Genomic DNA, 17785 nt, shown 5'->3' on the forward strand with positions numbered 1-17785 from the left:
ATAGTTTGCTCATGTATTCTAGATACTTTTATTCACCAGTGACGGCAAAGATGGTTTTAAAAAAAATCTAGGAATTGTTTTTCCGTGGAATCTATTTTTTTCTGCTCTTTTTTTTTACCCTCCAACTTTCTCTCCAGCAGCTGTCTGTATGCAGCACAAAATCCCAGACAGTAGACCATCAGCAGGTGCTAGGAGTTGATCTGAACCAGACTCTGGTTCTGGGTATCAGAACCAGAAACCACCGGCTGTAATCTGCAGTCTGGTAGATTTGACCTTTTCTCCTGTTCTCTGTGTGTCTCTGCAGATTACCCATGGAGGTGGAACAATCAGCTGTTGATGAGCTCAGCGCTCATTAAATGGATCTATCTGCCCGACTTCTACACCGTGCCCAACTCCAAAAACCTGATGGGTCAGTTTGGTGCCTCTGTTTCAGGTTGATGATGATGAGGATGAGGAGGAGGACGAGGGTCACGTCTTGTTTCTGTTCACAGCGGACTTCCTGCTGCTGATGTGTGCGTCCCAGCAGTGGAAGGTGTTTGAGTGTGAGAAGCAGGAGGAGTGGATGGTCCAAGCAGGAGAGAACACCGACGAGCCTGATCCAATGGAGGGCCAGCTCTTTAACCCGGCGCCTAACTTCATCAACTGCAGGTAGAGTTACTGTATCAGTGTTCACAAATGGAAACGCTTCTCTGGATCTGTTGTGACGTGACACCGTGCGCCCCCTGCAGGAGTTATCTGGACATGGTGAAGGTTCTGGTGTTTCGGTACTTCTTCTGGTTCGTGCTGTCCATGGTGTTCATCACAGGCGCCACCCGGATCTCAGTGTTCGGACTGGGTTACCTGATCGCCTCCTTCTTTTTCCTGCTGTTTGGAACCAAGCTGCTAGTCAAACCGTCCAGAGTCCGCCTGATGCTGTGGGACTGTCTCATTATCTACAACGTGGCCGTCATTATATCTAAGAATGTCTTATCTGTGAGTATGAAGCTTCTGGTTTGCTCCTTGTCTGTTAACAAAACATCTCTTTAGAGAGACGTTTTGTGAATGTTGTTGCTTTATTGCCTGAATTTGCTAGAATTATTAGCATTAACCCCTGACCCTGGAATTAACAATGGATGGGTATAACAATAATTTGTTATTAGTGACAGGCAGATTGTTCATACCACTTTACCATATGCAAGAACAAAAAGTAGGTGTGATGCAAATTAGCAACACCAGGCATGCTTGGATATAGTGTTGTTATTATTAAAATATTAATGAAACTCATTTTTGGGGTATGAAGAATTTACAGTCATTCTATATCAAAAATATACAATGAAACCAATCTCCAGTGCACGCAGTCAAAGCACTGTCCTGCTCTGCAAACTTAGAGTTTGACAGAGTCTGTCATAAAAAACTGAATTAAGTTTATTGTTTTTCTCGGTCTGTGTGTGTGTGTGTGTGTGTGTGTGTGTGTGTGTGTGTGTGTGTGTGTGTGTGTGTGTGTGTGTGTGTGTGTGTGTGTGTGTGTGTGTGTGTGTGTGTGTGTGTGTGTTGCAGATCCTGGCCTGTGTGTTTGTGTCTGAGATGCAGGCGAGGTTCTGTTGGGTGATTCAGCTCTTCAGCCTGGTCTGCACAGTTAAAGGATATTATGATCGTAAGTCCTTCACTTATCACCTCATCTCACAGAATAAATATCTGGTTACAGTATAACCAAACATTTGTACTGTCTGTTTATACAGACAGTACAAATGAAAGTTGTAAGTTCATGCTGGTGAAAGTTGTAACTTTCACCAGCATGAAAGTTAAAATTCATATGAAAAAATATTGAGCCTCAGGGGGAATTGAGGATTTGGAAAATAATTACTCTAAATTACAAATCTAAGTCTTATTTGAAACAGGCTCTTTCTGTTTTGCATTAATCTAACAGATTCCTGATTATTTTTCTCTACATTCTCTGAGTTTTTTTGTAATTTTTTTCCCTTCCCAGCTGCTGTGGTGAGCGGCGACACATGCAGCCTGCCGGTGGAAGAAGCGGGCATCCTGTGGGACAGCTTGTGTCTGCTCTGCCTCCTGCTGCAGAGGAGAGTCTTCCTCAGTTTCTACTTCCTGCATGTGACAACAGAGCTGCAGGCGTTTGCCAAGCAGGCGTCAAGGTGAAGCGCAGCATGAACCGAAAACGGCTTTTCATTCAGCAGACAGGAGAGTCGTGGATTTAAACGGCTGAACACACAGGGCCTGGATAAAGCATTTCTACCATCTGAACCTTTTCATATTTTTTGAAGGGCAACATAATTTACAGAAATCCATTTTATTTGTTTTTTCTGTTGTTTCATTTAAAACGTCTTCCAGGTTCCAGCGTTAATCGTTCATTAGAATTTAAAGTTTATCAAGTTTATCAGAATGTGTTCTCACTATCAGGATTTCACTTCACTGTGAAATCGCAGTTGTTTATTTGTGTTGTCATGATTTTCTGTAAATATTCAAGAAATGTACCAACAGGTATTTTTCTTTTCTGTCTCTCAGAGGGTTTGAGCTCTTCAGAGCCAGCATCATGAAGAATGTTAAGTTTCACCAACAGATCGAAAAGAAGTCGCTGTCGCAGCTCAAAAAATCGTGAGTTTTCTCTTCATGACACAGTAAATTGATGTTGAAATGATATGAAGTTCAGCAGGCGTTTTGGAAGTGCAAACTAAAAAAGTTTTGATGCTAAAAACGTCCTCTGTCCTTTCTTATTTTCCTCCTTTCGTGTCCTCTTTCTCCGCCCAGCATGCAGAGGATTCGCTCCAAGCAGCAAAAGTACAAGGACGGACAGAAGAGCAGTGATGTCTCCAGCAGCACTGACCACTCCTCTGAAGCTGGTAAATGTAGTATGTAGTCCACCACTTCGTGACGTTCCATCTGTAAACGGCGTCACTGGTTTCATTCTTTTGAATGGTTTTAATCTCATGTAAACATTTCCCTCCAGAATCCCGGAAAGACAAGAAGAAGTCTAAGAAGAGAAGCTGGTACCAGCCGTGGATCGACCATGCAGGAGGTACCGTCTGCGTTTTGACTGAGACTGATACAGCAGCTCATCCACAGCCTGAAGCATTCCTGCGTTTATTTTATATAACAAATATTAGCACATGATTGTTAATTGGCTAAAAACTCTTATTTATGTTTACCTGAATATTATATGTTCAGCAGGGGAGCCAACTGCCAGGTGATGAGCAAAGATAAAACAAAGATAAAACAGGGAGAATGAAACAGGGGGAAGCAAATCTGAAATGAATTAAAGCAGTAAACAAAACAAGGAAACTCTCATTTAAAGAAAACAAAAATCCAAAACACAAAGGATGAGAATAAATAAACTGACATCAGGCATGAAGTGGCAACATGTGACCAAAGAAACGATAAAGATGTATTTAAAACAGGAACACGAGTGAAACTAAAAGTCCAAGCATCTACTGGCAACAGCAGGTAGAAACTCGCCCAACAGACTTCCAGCTGTAATTAAAGCAAAATGGAGTTATTGAGAGCACAGGCTACTGCCACGCTTTCTTTCCAGAGTAATATTTCTATGAAAACAAAAGATCATTTTGCTCATCCTCCACAATTCTGTCGTATAAAATGCTGATAAAGCCAGTTCAGGTGTACGACTGGTGTGACTGAAAATAACATTTTATTAAAGTTTTTTTTTCTACTGTAGTTATTACTGTATCTCATGCCGGAGCCTCCAGTTTAATCTGACAGAGTGAGTTTGTTTGTGTCTGCTGCTCAGTCATCCACTCAGGAGATTACTACCTGTTTGAGTCCGACAGTGAGGACGAAGAGGACATGAACTACGAAGAGAAGAAGCCTCAGGCTCAGACTGCCTGCCAGGTCAGAACTCATCCTCATAGTTCATGCATGTCGATAAATTAGCAGCTGCTGAATGGAAATGTGTCTCCCAGTTGGCATACCAGGCCTGGGTGACGAGTGTGAAGGCGGCTTTGAGAGAACGCCAGAGACATCAGAGACACATGAAGGCTGTCAAAGGAAAAGAGTCAAAGAGACAAGAAAGAGGAGATTCCCAACAGGAGGCTCTTACTCTGAAGGGTAACGACTTTGTGCCAATAAAACTCAGAATCTATCAAAAGTTTTTGGATTTGACTGAAATGGATCTTCAAACGGGTATCGGTAACAATGTGCCGGATCCATGAGTGCAGATCTATTCAGTCTGATTCTATGATTTGTGTGTCGAGTGACACACAAATCATATTTAGATATTCTATTTAGATTTCTTACTTTCTGAACAATTTTAAAGATTTGTTTCAGTTCATTTTGTGCATGTTTGACCAAAGTAGTTAACCTCTGGTTTTTATCAATCTCTCTCTTTATTTTACGTTGACTGTTCAACTCCTAATTGAACAAATTAAACTTGTGTTGGTTTTACATGTTTGACCAAGCTTGTGGATCTATTGGTGTATTTCAGTGTGCTGTGCTGGTGCAGTTATCAAATAAGTGTGTAATTCTGTACATTTATGTCTGTGTGTAAAAAACAAAACAAACAAACAAAAAAATCAGATTGTTTTTCTCATTCCTAGTTATGATGAATTGCTACCATGTCAGGTAGAGTAGCTCAGCTGCACTGCCACCACCTCATCGATCTCTTGTTGTCTGCATGCGTGTGTGTGTGCGCGCGCGTGTGTGTGTGTGTGTGTGTGCGCGCACGTGTGTGTGTAGCATGTACAGATGAAGTTTTTGAGGAGACCAATGACAACTGTGAAGTCGAGGAACCTGAAGAAGAAGAGTCTGGTAGGTAAACATTTACAATGAATATCCATATCTGGTCGGTGTTGGACCTCGCCCAGAGTTTGCAGCTGCACTCTCATTGGTCGGCTTCTGCTGTGGAACAAATTGCAACCAGATGCTATTGGACGACGTACACATGGACAGAAATACTGTCTAACCAAACGCTAAGCAGTTACTGGATAAATTTAAAATATGCTTAATCTCTGAGGCAAGAATAATAAAAGTAGTCATAATTGTAAAAACTGCCTTATGACAAATCAGAGCTGTCAACAAACGTAAAAATAAAAAAATAAAAAAATGGGATGAAATTGGTTGTTTGAAATGTCATATTTATGATTCACAACTTTAAAGTTTTGCACCTTATAGAAAAATAATGTCCTGCATTGCTGCTGAATTAAACATATATATGCACTTTTGGATATTTTTATTTGTTGGCATTCAGTTGAGGTCTGATATTGTAACTTCTCTGCTGTTATGCATTAGTCCTATTTTATTTTCATTGTTTAATTCTAATCAGATTTTCTTTCATATGTCCTGGAACAACACTTTGGTGGAGTTCTAATCTGTTTTTAAAAGTGCCATATAAATAAACTTGATATTGACATTGAATTAGGAAGCACCATCTGACCTCGGACACGGTCTTGAGCTTTTTGCTGTGTGCTGCAGTGCATGGAGAGATGGTGCAGAAGATCCTGGACATCCTGCGCTTCCTGTGGGCCATTATCCTGGCCATGGTGGACGGAGTGACCCAGTGGCTCAATCTGCTCACGAAGCAGTACAGAGACACATCCACGGTCCTGTGCAACGAACGCTACTTCATCATCCACAAAATCAAGCAGGTGTGTGTGCAGACTGGAGCCTTTCTTCCTTTACTTTGGTTTGTTTGTTGGACCAAATGCACAGGAGCACAAGCATGAGCATTTTTAAAAATAGTAATTATACAGTTGTACAATGTCTGTCCTACAAACGTTGAATATGTGTCTTCCCGGTCATTGCAGCAGGACACAGCCGAGTCCAGAGAAGACCTGGTGTCTCAGAACAGTGAGAGTTCCAGCCAGAACACAAGTTTGGTTCCAGAACAGGCGGCCAGAAGCAGGTCAGTGGGACGTTGACCAAAGCTTCTTCTTACCCTTCCTGTTATTTATATTGTCAACATGTTTTAACATGCCACAAATTGCAACTGTGGTAAAAACTGATCAGTGCAGCAGCATAAAGTAGGAAAAGGCTGATGTTAGAAAGTCCTGAACCTGTTTCACTGGACTTCAACTGGTGACCCAATTGTGTCTGATGTGAACTAGTTCTTATTCTCAGTCTGACACTGAAGGAGTCTTTGGGTTGAACATCTTCATTCTGCTACCAGACTAAAGTCCTTCATGCTGTAGCGAGTCTTTAGGACTCAGAGGGAGATGGTGAAGATGTCCTAGGGTACAATCAGTCGATCATGACTGAATGATCTACTTTCAGGTCTGGAATGCTGTTTTGGAGGAATGTTGTTTGAGGAAAGTGAGTCTAGACCCTGTGGGACATGTTGAAACATGCTCCAGGTCATTGACCATCTCTACTGCTCTATAATGCCCTTTCAACTTTTCTCAGTGTCACCAATGGAGAAATGACTTCTGACTTAAGTCGGCCTTTGCCTTCTTATTTTTGGACCTGAGGTCTTTTCTTGTAGAGTGGAAGTGTTTCCACAGACCTGGTGGCTGATCCAGTGTCAGGAGGGATGGTTGGTCTCTCTGCAGTCGGGGCAGAAGCTGAGGCTGAAGGGCACGGGGTCGTCACCAAGGTGATGATATCCTCCATGCTTCCTAATGCAGATGACACCAGCTTTTACAGCCTCACTGCTATTCAACCTTATTCTTTGTAATTCTCAAGAATAACGACATCTTTCCTTTGTATTTGTTTTGTTTTTGATACAGTTTCTGTAAAATACACTCCACTAAAACTACTTCACTTTGAACACTCGACCCCAGCTCTGTAATAAAAACATCCATAATCCGCTGGAGGCTTCAGGTTCTGTTCTAGAAGTGTGTTACATTTGTCTACGGTGGAGTTCCTCAGGGCCATGCTGGTCATACTCTATTTGCTCATATGCATTAATATACACAGTGGGGGTTCAACCAATCAGTGTCAAGGAAGGTAAATGGCACTTTGCTATTGGTTGTGTTGCAATCAGCGTATTCAGTAGCATTATGTTTTCAATTTTCAGATTCCAAATCTGCATTTTCTTTTGAGTATTTTAAGTTTTTTGTAAGAAAATGATGATGAACTACTTCCTTTCTTATTTCAAAATAAGAGTCCTACGGTGAGATTCTTAAAGCTTTAACCTTTACATCCAAGTTCCATAATAATAACTTAGTTTTTCAGAAAACATCACATAGACCCCAGCCAGTCAGTGCTTTGCTTTAGTGACATGACTAGCAACATGTTGGTAGTGAAGGAGGGTCTGCTTGAGATGCTGCAGCTTAAAAAGAAACTAATGGATAAAAAGAAAGTCAATCTTGAAAGGTTTGTTCTGAAATGTTTTGTATTTCTTTGTGTTCACATGCACGTGTTTGTGTCTCTACACGAAAGATTGGAAACCCCAAGGCGCAGCAGCAATGGGAATCTCCTCACTGAAGACGTCCTGAGCAGCAGCATGGGACAACAACCAGAACCGCTGAGACAAACCAGACACTCCAGAACGGCCAGTGAGATCCTCTCCAACAGGTGAGGCATCTGAACATGGAGTTTTCTTATACTGACTTTACAGAGGGCTGTGACTCTGCAGTAGCAACACCAGACTCGAAGCAGGGGGTGAGAGGTCATGTGTAGGAGGAGAATCCTGATCGGTAAAGAGGCAGTATTAAGTAAAATAAAATAACTCTTCCTGAAGGTGGAGTTTCTGAAAGAGCAGGAGTTTTTAAAAAGACAAAGGCCCAATTTTAAGGCCTTAAATTAAAAAGTCAAATTGCTTTTCAGTCACATTTGATATATACAGCAGTTTTATAACAACTGAAGGTAACATAGTTATTCGATTGTGCTATAAAATGGTACTCTGTGCCTGGAAGATATGTAATATTATCCCTTTAACAACACATGCGGCGTATTTCAGCTCTGATCTTTGATGTTGTGAGTTTATAAGGGATCTCTGATGAAGACGACGAGATGTTGTGACATGTGCTCAAGGTCTTTTGCCGTTTGCCCCCTCAGGGCGTTTTTCATCGAAGAGCTGGAGCAGAGTAGAGATTTCTTCAACAACCAGAACCGGCTGCTGAGGCTGCTGGTGGCCGTGTTCAACCTGCTGTCGGCCAACTCCGAGCTGCTCTGCTACTTCATCATGGTCCTGAACAACGTGGTCAGTGCCTCGGTCATATCCCTGGTCCTGCCCATGCTGGTCTTCCTGTGGGCCATGCTGTCGGCTCCCAGACCAACCAAGAGGTTCTGGATGACGGCGATAGTCTACACAGAGGTACGCTCACATCGGAACTGGGAAAATGCCAGTTCACTGTCAGATGGTGGATGGAGAGAACTCAGCCACATCACTCAAACACACAGATTTACACACAGATCAGTAGACAACCTGGGGGTAAGTGCCTTGCCCAGGGGCACATCAATAAAAGACAAGAGGACTCTACCCAGTGAGCCGGAGCCGGTCCGTTAGTTGAACTATCTATTTTCATCTCAGATTGGGAGGGTGGAGTAGTAAACGATTTTCTCTAACCAAGAAGATCTGGTAATGATGAAATACTGGAGCTGGAAGACCCGCATGCTTACCTCTAAACAGCAGAAAGGAAACTTGTTAAACTGACAGTGATCCTTCACAATGGTGGAGAGTGAGAGGTTGATCAACACTTAGGTCCATAATTATTCACACGCCTGAGAAAATTAAATAATCTTTATTAAACAAAGAAGTTTGTGTTTGATACAGTATAAGTAATTAATCTACTAAATGTACATTTTAAAATTTTCTATTTTGATTTACATTTTAACAAGAAACGCGTCAAGACTTATTCAGACCCTTATTCAGTAATGAATAGAAAAAGTCTCATGAAAACCTTCTAACTGCTAAGCAGCTTTTCCTGGTTTGGTATTTTAATTCTGCACCTCACTGCATGCCAAGCCAAACTTTCTGGCCTTGAAGTGAAACATGCCTCCAGTGTTTAGCAATCAATTTTATTTTTAAGCACCATTGAGAGAACACCATCAGGTGCTCAACAAGCGCCCCCTGGTGTTCAGTTGGTTCTGTGTGTAGCCTTGAATTTTCAGGGAAACAATCATTGTCAGTTTTGGGACATATTGAAGCGTTTTACTTTTGTAAACTTCCTGGTGACCGCTGCAGTCTCAGTGGTTGTGGTTGTTGCTTCCTGTTGTTTGGGTTCGTTTCTGTTTCTGTTCTCCTCTGTGCTGAACCTGAACTGATTGTGATCTATGCAGTTGGTTTATAGAATAGAATAGAATAGAATTTACTTCACTGAATTGTTTATTCATTGACAAGCTACTCCATCTAAGGTATTAAATATAAATTTTTACAAATATGACCATATAAAATAAAGTTCTAAAATGAATATATATATATATATATATATATATATATATATATATATATATATATATATATATATATATATATATATATATATATACCTAAGAGTGATGAGATAATTCAATATGATTGAATGTAAATAAATAAATAAAGAAAGAAATAACAAGCATACAGTTGCAAATATAATCTAGAAATAATCCATAAATGACTGAAGAGAAAATTTGAATGACTTTATTCAAAAATGGGCATTGTAAAGTCTAATGGCTGCAGGCAAAAATTGTTTTCTGTGTCTCTCTGTAATTCATAGTGATTGTTATGGTGTCTCCTTCAAGGTACATTTCCTGCGCCATATGTCACTGAATGCAGAGCTCGTATTGTAACAGTTCTCTTAATGGTGTTTAAATATTGGTTAGAAAAAGATTAGCTTTGTGAAAACATATTACAAGGTGGCTACGTAATCCTGCAATATGACTTCAGCAGGGTTTCAACCACCAGAAGAAAAATAATCCTAAAAGTTGGGACAAGACTACAGTGAGTCAATACCTGCTCAGCAACAAATGACCAAGCAGTTTAATTAAAAAAGATCTCAAAGTTGTGCAGTTCCCAAACTTGTTGGTCAACATATCATTTTTGAGTTTTTTCCTGGCAACAAAATAAGAAGTGCCTTTGAGAACCCCAAACTGTATTCAGACCTTTTTAATTACTAGATGAGATTAAGTCTGTTTTTTTTTGTTGTTTTTTTTTTAGAAAAAATGCTTGAAATGTTCTTAAAATGTATTACTTAAGGTATAAATCTCTCATGGAAAATCTCATACAAAGAAAAACACAAAACGTCTCCATCAGCTCTACTTGCTGGAGTGTCATTTAAACCATTCATAATTTACATGTAGAAATGTACTAGATCTGTGATCGTAATCGTTTTCACATCAGTTTATCCTAGTTTTGTTGCTTGTGTGAAAATGTGATGTGATCAGCGAGTGACTAAAGGCTCTTGTGGTGACTGTGTGTGTGTAGTGTGTGTAGATTTGAGTTCATGTCAGAGTAAAGAAGCAATCTCCTTGATGTAATAATAATAATAATGGATGTTATTTATAATGCCCTTTCTATCTTTAGATTTCAAATAAAGATGTGCCTGATCAGGATGGAGTCACTGTTCCTTCCTCCATCCACTGACATTTTCTCCATTGTTTGATGAGAGTCAGTGTCTGTGACGCACAGCTCACCTGTGCTGCTGAGCTTCCACCACACTAACGGGATCGTTGTGCTCTGCCTCTTCCCAGGCCATGGTGGTGCTGAAGTACATCTTCCAGTTCGGGTTCTTTCCGTGGAACAGTGTTTATGAGATGACTCTGAACGAAGACAAGCCCTTCTTCCCACCGCGCATCTTCGGCCTGGAGAAAACTGACAGCTACATCAAATATGATCTCCTGCAGCTGCTGGCTCTCTTCTTCCACAGATCGCTCCTCATGGTCAGTAAATGTTAGTCACACCACACACGCGTTGAACACGCTGTGATAATTTTTTTTTTCCTTAATACTTTAAGGAAAAAAATTGCAGAACAGTGCTGCTTGATCTTCCTGTGTGTTCTTCCCTCCCCGCCAGGTTGATGTTGTAAATAATCATTTCTTCTTAGTAACTCACTTGTTTAAATACAGGTTAAAAGAAATGATAATACTAAAAAAAAAAAAGATAAAGTGATAGTAAAACTATTTATTTCATGTTTTTTTCAGGTAACTGTATGTCTGTGACTTTATGGCATAGCAATAATAACCCCACATGCACCGCTCCTGAGAAACATTCCTGTTCGTAGTGTTTCTTCAGGACCGGTCACGTTAAACCTCCCAGAGAAACGGTGTTCAATCCTATTTTCAAATGTATTGATATTTATCGACCCCGTCGTTGAGCAAGCAGTGGAGAAAATGGTAAAACTAACAATCCCAACAGTTTGGGAGGATTTCAGATATCATTTATGGGAATTGATTGTGAAACAATAAATCAAAAGATAAGAAATTTATCTCACTAAATGATGGTTGACACAATAAATTCCCAGCTGTAATCTGACCCAGATTGAGGGTCTTCCTGTATAAACAGAAATGTTCCATGTTCTCCTGATTTACTGCAGTCCAAAAATATGCATGTTAGTATATTATAATTTGATCATTGGAGTGAGTGTGTAAAACATGTCTGGTGTGTAACATGCTTCCTGTCGACCCTTCCCTGACCCTGAACAAGACAAGATGCGGATATAGACGGATGAGCAGAGACACAGGAACAGCAGGAGGCTGGGGTCATTAAACCAGGAGCTGATCCAGGGTCAGCCAAGATACACATGCAGGATGAAAGATGTCCAGAACCATCTGGACCCGGTGTGGGCAGGATGTCCCAGAGTCACATGGGTAGATTGCTACTGGGACAAGACCAGGGTCGGGTTGGACCTCTAGAGCCAGACCAATCAGACATAACGATGACTGAAGGCAGTGGTGAACAAGCTCTAGAAATAAAAATGGCTGAAAGGTGAAAGTGGAGAGGTTGTAGTGGCACTGAGACGGTGACCTTCAGGGTGGGATGGTGGATCAGTCAGCTGAGAGTTTTAGATGTTGCCATGGGAATACTTTACTGATGTATTATTGTGTTAATGAAGTTCCTACCTGAGGAGACGTGGCTCAGGTGGACCTGATGAAGAGTCAAGACCAAACCCTGACCACAAGCCTATGACTCTTCTGTTACATAAAGCAGTGTTTTTGTGTGTGTGCACAGCAATACGGTCTGTGGGATCATGAGGGCCCACTGGAGGAGCAGAGTGCATCATCAGAAGATGGGCATAACGTCAGAGCAGGAGAGGAAACCGGGAGCAGGAAGGAGGAAGCTCAAGACGCTAAAAGAAAAGACCAGGTAACACAACGTCAGGCCTGAAGAACCTGACCACTGGTCACTTTATGTCTTATGAAGATGTCGACCAACATGAGATAACAGCTTCTTTGATTAAATTTTTGTTTCTGATGACAAAGGACATTGAAGAAGCGGGTCCTAGTTCAGACGCCGCCACCATTCAACCGCCTGATGCGGCTGAGGTGCTGCCTGATGGGCCGGGGGGCGACCATGAAACCAGGAACAACACCGTGGATATTCTGGACGAGGTGGAGAGAGATAGTCAACGACTGACAGGGGACGTCCCGAAGAAGGACACCAAATGGCTAATGGGGGACTTCCTGAAAAGGGACAGCAAACGGTTGACGGGGGACGTCCCAAAGAGAGACAGCAGCATCCGGTTCCGCAGAAAAAACAAGAAAGCCAAAAAACAGGACAGCAAAGGTTTGTATGAGCTGCAGTGTTAACGTTAATTACCCCATTACCCCATAACCCCCTGGTTCATCAAGACCATTTTATGGTCCAAGCTGCTTGAACAGATGCCAGAGCAACTGACTTCTGTGCAACTTCAGAATGATTTACCTCTCACCCTAAAGGTTTCTTCTGAGTCCCAGTAGTTTATTAGAATACATCATAAAATTTAAATGTATATAATCTTGGACGTCCTGTAGCAGATTGTGGGTTACAAAATCATATGGTACCCCACTAACACACTGAACTGCATGTGTTTCCTCTTGGATTTCCGTTGATCCAAGAGGAAAAGTCCCATCATCTCTCTTCCCTTTCAACAGTCTCCAGCTCCCTGATGGAAACAGAGTCTCTGTCAGAGACTGCAGAGTCTGTGAAGGAACCAGGGAAGAAAAAAGCAAAAGACAAGAAGAGTGAGGCCATGCTCAGATTAATCACTGTGGGACACAAGATACAGCAAGTCTTCATAACAGGGTAAGACATGCAATATAAAATCACTGTGAGAAAGTTTCACTGTGGCGGCCATCACTTATTTAAAACCGATTCAGTGACTTCATGTGTAGCTCGGTTGAATCCATTGTAACTGACAGTAAACATCAGATGTGTGTGTTTTTCTCTGCAGGTTCCAGAATGTGAAGCAGCCGGCTCAGAGTTTCTTCAGGAGTATAACCAAGGATAAATATCGGGCCTCCACAGATGTCTACGCCCTGATGTTCCTCACCGATGTCGTTGACTTTGTCATCATCATCTTTGGCTTCTGGGCCTTTGGGGTAAGAGACGATTGCTTCACCTAACCACAAACACACACAGTCATCTACGACGCTTACCTCTGCTGCTGCAGCACTCAGTGTGCAAAACATGCACAATTACACAACAGTACAAAGCAGAAGTAGTGCCTCCTGCACAACCAATGAGAATGCAGTAAATGGTTTCTGGACGGTAAGTTAACAAAACAGTTATCCTTTCCAGCAGCCAGGGGTTGCTAAATGTCATTTGGGTTTTCTAAATGTCAGTGGAGTTTCAATCTGTCCATTGGTTTGTTTTTGTACCAAAGGAACAGCACCAGACAGGAACTTAAATGCAACCAAACTTGAAACATTTAATACTGCTGCTGCAGGATTAAATGTGTGATCGCCATGTTCAGTGTGTGTGCTGCAGGATTAAATGTGTTAATCGTTTCTAGTGAAAGTTAAATGTTGTGATAGTAACCTGAGTTCATCCTGTATCCTGTTCAGAAGCACAGTGCTGCAGCAGACATAGCGTCTACCCTGTCGGAGGACCAGGTTCCCGAGGCCTTCCTGGTGATGCTGCTCATCCAGTTCAGCACCATGATCATCGACAGAGCTCTGTACCTGCGCAAGGCCGTTCTGGGGAAACTCATCTTTCAGGTTCATATCATGCATTTTAAGCACGACTGGCTTCAGAAAGCTGACTGCTCTGACAGCTCAACCCGTCACTTCCTGTCTGTTCTGCTCATCTGGTGCCGTTGTTTTCCTCCAGGTGATCCTGGTTCTGGGAATTCATCTGTGGATGTTCTTCATCCTGCCGGCTGTCACGGAAAGGTGACGTCCGATCACTTTATGCCATTCATAACCTGCTTCATACAAATGATCTGTGCAGACATGAAAGTGAGGTTTGTTTGACCCAACAAACCTCAGTGAGTCCTGCCTGGATCACACGACTGGTGTCCAGGATCCAGTTCTGCTGGCAGTGACTGTATTAGCCGTCACCACAAAAACGGACGTTTGCTAAACTACTAGAACTTTGACCAGAAATCGTGAAGTCCCACGTCCCCTGAACACATCGCCTGACCTTCTGAATAAAAGTATCTGTTTGTCGTATCTTCTGTTTGTCTGTCTTCCTGTAGGATGTTCAATCAGAACTTTGTGGCCCAGCTCTGGTACTTTGTCAAGTGCATCTACTTCGGCCTGTCGGCCTATCAGATCCGCTGCGGTTACCCCACCCGTATCCTTGGAAACTTCCTCACCAAGAAATACAACCACCTCAACCTGTTTCTCTTCCAAGGGTATGGAAACATCACAACCATAGCAACCATAATCGTCTCTACTGTACATGTGACTTTATGGGTTCATATTCTTGGATTCATATCAGTGAATCCAGTGCTTGATTTTTGCAGAACGAGGTTATAAATAACCAGTCTGGGTTGGTTTTATGTGTGTGTGTGTGTGTGTGTGTGTGTGTGTGTGTGTGTGTGTGTGTGGGGGTGTGTGTGTGTGTGTGTGTGTGTGTGGGGGGGGGGTGTGTGTGTGGGTGTGTGTGTGTGTGTGTGTGTGGGTGTGTGTGTGTCTAGGTTTCGCCTCGTTCCATTCTTGGTGGAGCTGCGTGCGGTCATGGACTGGGTTTGGACCGACACCACCCTGTCCCTGTCAGACTGGATGTGTGTCGAGGACATTTATGCCAACATCTTCATCATAAAATGCAGCCGGGAAACAGAAAAGGTTCGAACCAGAAAAGTTTAATATCCAGGACTAATATGTCAGAGGGTTGGGATTTTTCAGGGAAGTCTTTCACAAAAACCTGCCCAATTACACAAAAGACAAAGAAAGGATAACTCAAACTCATTGTTAGAGCTCTAAACTAGTAATATTTGATGTTTGATGTTTCATATTCTGAGAGGCAAATGAAAGCAATCGCAACAGAAGTAGAGCTGGCTGGAATCAGACCTGCTGAGGTCGTTTGTCATTAATTGGTTCACGGTCTTTAATCCTGTAAATCATGTGATTTTAATTAATTATTTTTACATTTTCACAGAAAATCCTCAAACCAACTCCATAGCTTCTGTTCTGTGTAGTCATAAAGATATTTCTATCATCTCTGTCTTATTTTTTTCCAGAAATACCCTCAACCTAAGGGCCAGAAGAAGAAGAAGATTGTGAAATACGGCATGGGCGGACTTATTATTTTCTTCTTAATCTGCATCATCTGGTTTCCTCTTCTCTTCATCTCATTGGTCAGATCGGTGGTGGGCGTGGTTAACCACCCGATCGACGTCACAGTCACTTTCAAACTCGGTGGTTACGAGGTAATCATGCACCTTCATACAAACTGAAACAAAGTCACTGTGTAAGTTTTGTTATGGGCATAAATACATTTTTTAAAGGACCATCAACTGTTTTAAGCTTTCCATCATGTTATGATGTTGTTCCCTCATCAAAATCTTACTTGTAGTGTTGCTTTATTTCATGTTTTATTTCATGCATGTTTGAGAAATCCTCTAATCTCCCATGACAACCATTCATTATATAAACTGCTTCTCAGTGCAGCGCTGGTAAAAACAGTTCTAAAGGGTTAATGGAGAAGCCAGGTGGTGACTGACTTCCTGAAGGTGGAGTTTCAAAAAGAGCAGAAGCTTCTTAAAGAGACAGAAGTCCAATTTCAAGGTGTTAGATTTAAAAAAAAATCTTTTTAGTCATATTTTATATATACAGCATTTTTATAACAAGTAACACAGTTACTTGATTGGGCTAGAAAATAACACTATTTAGCGGGAAAACACATAATACTGCCCCTTTAAAGAATTATGATCAAACTTCGCTTATTGTTACCTAGAAAAACTATACACTTAAGAGTAGTGAAAAGTATTACATTTGAATATTTTTTTACATGGTTGGTTCCATAAGAGGATTAATAAATTCCAAAATATCAATAAAGGATGTTATTTTGTGTAATTCATTGGTACGATAGTGAATCTAGGTTCTTATAGACGAAGACTGATCAATGTGTTAATGAGGCTTTGACTTTACGAAGTGACGCAAAAACCAAAGTATGTTTTATTATGAAGTTCTCTAAAAATTTATGAATACTTTTGTTATTGTGATAAATGCTAAGATATCGACTTGCCATCCCTGTAGACTCCTTCACTCCCTGTAAAGATAATGATTGAAATAAATTAACAAACCCAGATGAAGCGACTTCCAAGCAGTGCATGGAAACTTGTGATCATGACCACATGTGGTGGCAGCTCCATAAAGCAGCGTGTTGTGTCCTGTGCTCCAGCCCCTGTTCACCATGAGCGTGCAGCAGCAGTCCATCCATCCCTACACAGCTGCTGAGTACGATCAACTCACCAAGACGTTTGGAGACAATGCCGTAAGTACCGACTTCTCCCAGCTGCCATGTTCACAGTGTGTGTGTTGCAGAAAAATCCACATATCGTATAAAATCCAGTTTCGTCGTCACTACTCCATAGACTCAGCGAGAACTGATGATGCTCCCAGGTCTCTGAGCTCTGTGTGTCCCTGCATTTAGGTGGCTATGCAGTTCATCACTCTGTACAGCTATGAGGACATCGTAACGGCCGTGATCGAGGGCAGCTCAGGTTCCGTGTGGAGGATCAGCCCCCCCAGCAGGCAGGAGGTCATCAAGGAGCTCCTGAACAGCCCTGTGGACCTGACCCTCCGCCTGGCCTGGACCTTCCAGAGGTCAGACCCATTCCAGCTGTGCAGCGCTGCCTTCTGCACATTTCTAGCTCTTACTGAGAAGGATGTTCTTATGAGCTGCATTTCCACTATCCAAAGGATTGCACAAATTGAAACTACGAAGATGCAGCATGTGGCTTCTAAAGAGAACATGTTTTTTACATATTTGTTAAAATTGTTATCATGTCATGATAGTTTGATGTGAGACAAATAATCTGTGAAAAGATCATTGTCCTGCACCCTGCTACTACTGCTATCCAAAGAATTGCAGCACTCCCAACTCCTAAAATCAATCAGAGTCAGGAGGAGGGTCTTAGCGCTGTCAATCAGGCTCACGTTGTCGCTGTTCAGTGTGCTGGTGGCAGAGAAGCAACTTACTGTTACAGAAAAACTGTTCATCTGCAGTCATCTGTGGCCACGCTAAGTCGTGTTAGCATTCACAACAGAATCTGCTAGCAGGAAGGAGCTGCAGAGAGATTGTGATTGACAGCACTAAGACCCGCCTCCCTGGCTCTGATTGGTTGCTTCAACCCAGCAGTAGCATCAAAGAGGAGGAGGCAGAGGAGCTGGATTTATTGATTTATTTATTTTTTTGTCGTAGATTATTAGTCTCGTAACATACTGTCACGACATGATCCTGTGCGGTTGTCTCCGCCAGATCTCTCACCTTCACACAGTTCAGAAAAAGTTGTGTCATTCCAAAGTTTTGAATTCGCAGCTCTTCTGCTAAATCACC

General features: G+C 41.8%; 1 protein-coding gene across 3 annotated transcripts in view; it reads left to right on the plus strand.

The window, feature by feature from the left end:
• Positions 1-17785, plus strand: part of piezo1 (piezo-type mechanosensitive ion channel component 1) — a 60066-nt gene that overhangs the window by 35568 nt on the left and 6713 nt on the right. For 2 of the 3 annotated variants that reach the window (XR_008605425.1, XM_055026117.1), the window contains exons 23-49: positions 305-409; positions 492-648; positions 729-972; positions 1537-1633; positions 1967-2132; positions 2503-2592; positions 2746-2837; positions 2945-3013; positions 3740-3840; positions 3912-4056; positions 4684-4755; positions 5419-5591; positions 5751-5848; positions 7324-7458; positions 7942-8200; positions 10555-10743; positions 12032-12166; positions 12283-12586; positions 12934-13084; positions 13233-13380; positions 13846-13998; positions 14111-14172; positions 14478-14636; positions 14922-15069; positions 15465-15653; positions 16628-16720; positions 16880-17052. Coding sequence is in view for 2 of the 3 variants with exons in the window: in XM_055026117.1 (XP_054882092.1) it covers positions 305-409; positions 492-648; positions 729-972; positions 1537-1633; positions 1967-2132; positions 2503-2592; positions 2746-2837; positions 2945-3013; positions 3740-3840; positions 3912-4056; positions 4684-4755; positions 5419-5591; positions 5751-5848; positions 7324-7458; positions 7942-8200; positions 10555-10743; positions 12032-12166; positions 12283-12586; positions 12934-13084; positions 13233-13380; positions 13846-13998; positions 14111-14172; positions 14478-14636; positions 14922-15069; positions 15465-15653; positions 16628-16720; positions 16880-17052 (3907 nt within the window). In the remaining variant the exon portion in view is untranslated. The remainder of the gene's footprint in view (positions 1-304; positions 410-491; positions 649-728; positions 973-1536; positions 1634-1966; positions 2133-2502; positions 2593-2745; positions 2838-2944; positions 3014-3739; positions 3841-3911; positions 4057-4683; positions 4756-5418; positions 5592-5750; positions 5849-7323; positions 7459-7941; positions 8201-10554; positions 10744-12031; positions 12167-12282; positions 12587-12933; positions 13085-13232; positions 13381-13845; positions 13999-14110; positions 14173-14477; positions 14637-14921; positions 15070-15464; positions 15654-16627; positions 16721-16879; positions 17053-17785) is intronic. The other variant, XM_055026118.1, reaches the window with a different exon arrangement.

Source organism: Poeciliopsis prolifica, unplaced genomic scaffold, assembly GCF_027474105.1.
Source record: "Poeciliopsis prolifica strain line A6 unplaced genomic scaffold, Auburn_PproV2 SCAFFOLD178, whole genome shotgun sequence".
NCBI lineage: Eukaryota > Metazoa > Chordata > Actinopteri > Cyprinodontiformes > Poeciliidae > Poeciliopsis > Poeciliopsis prolifica.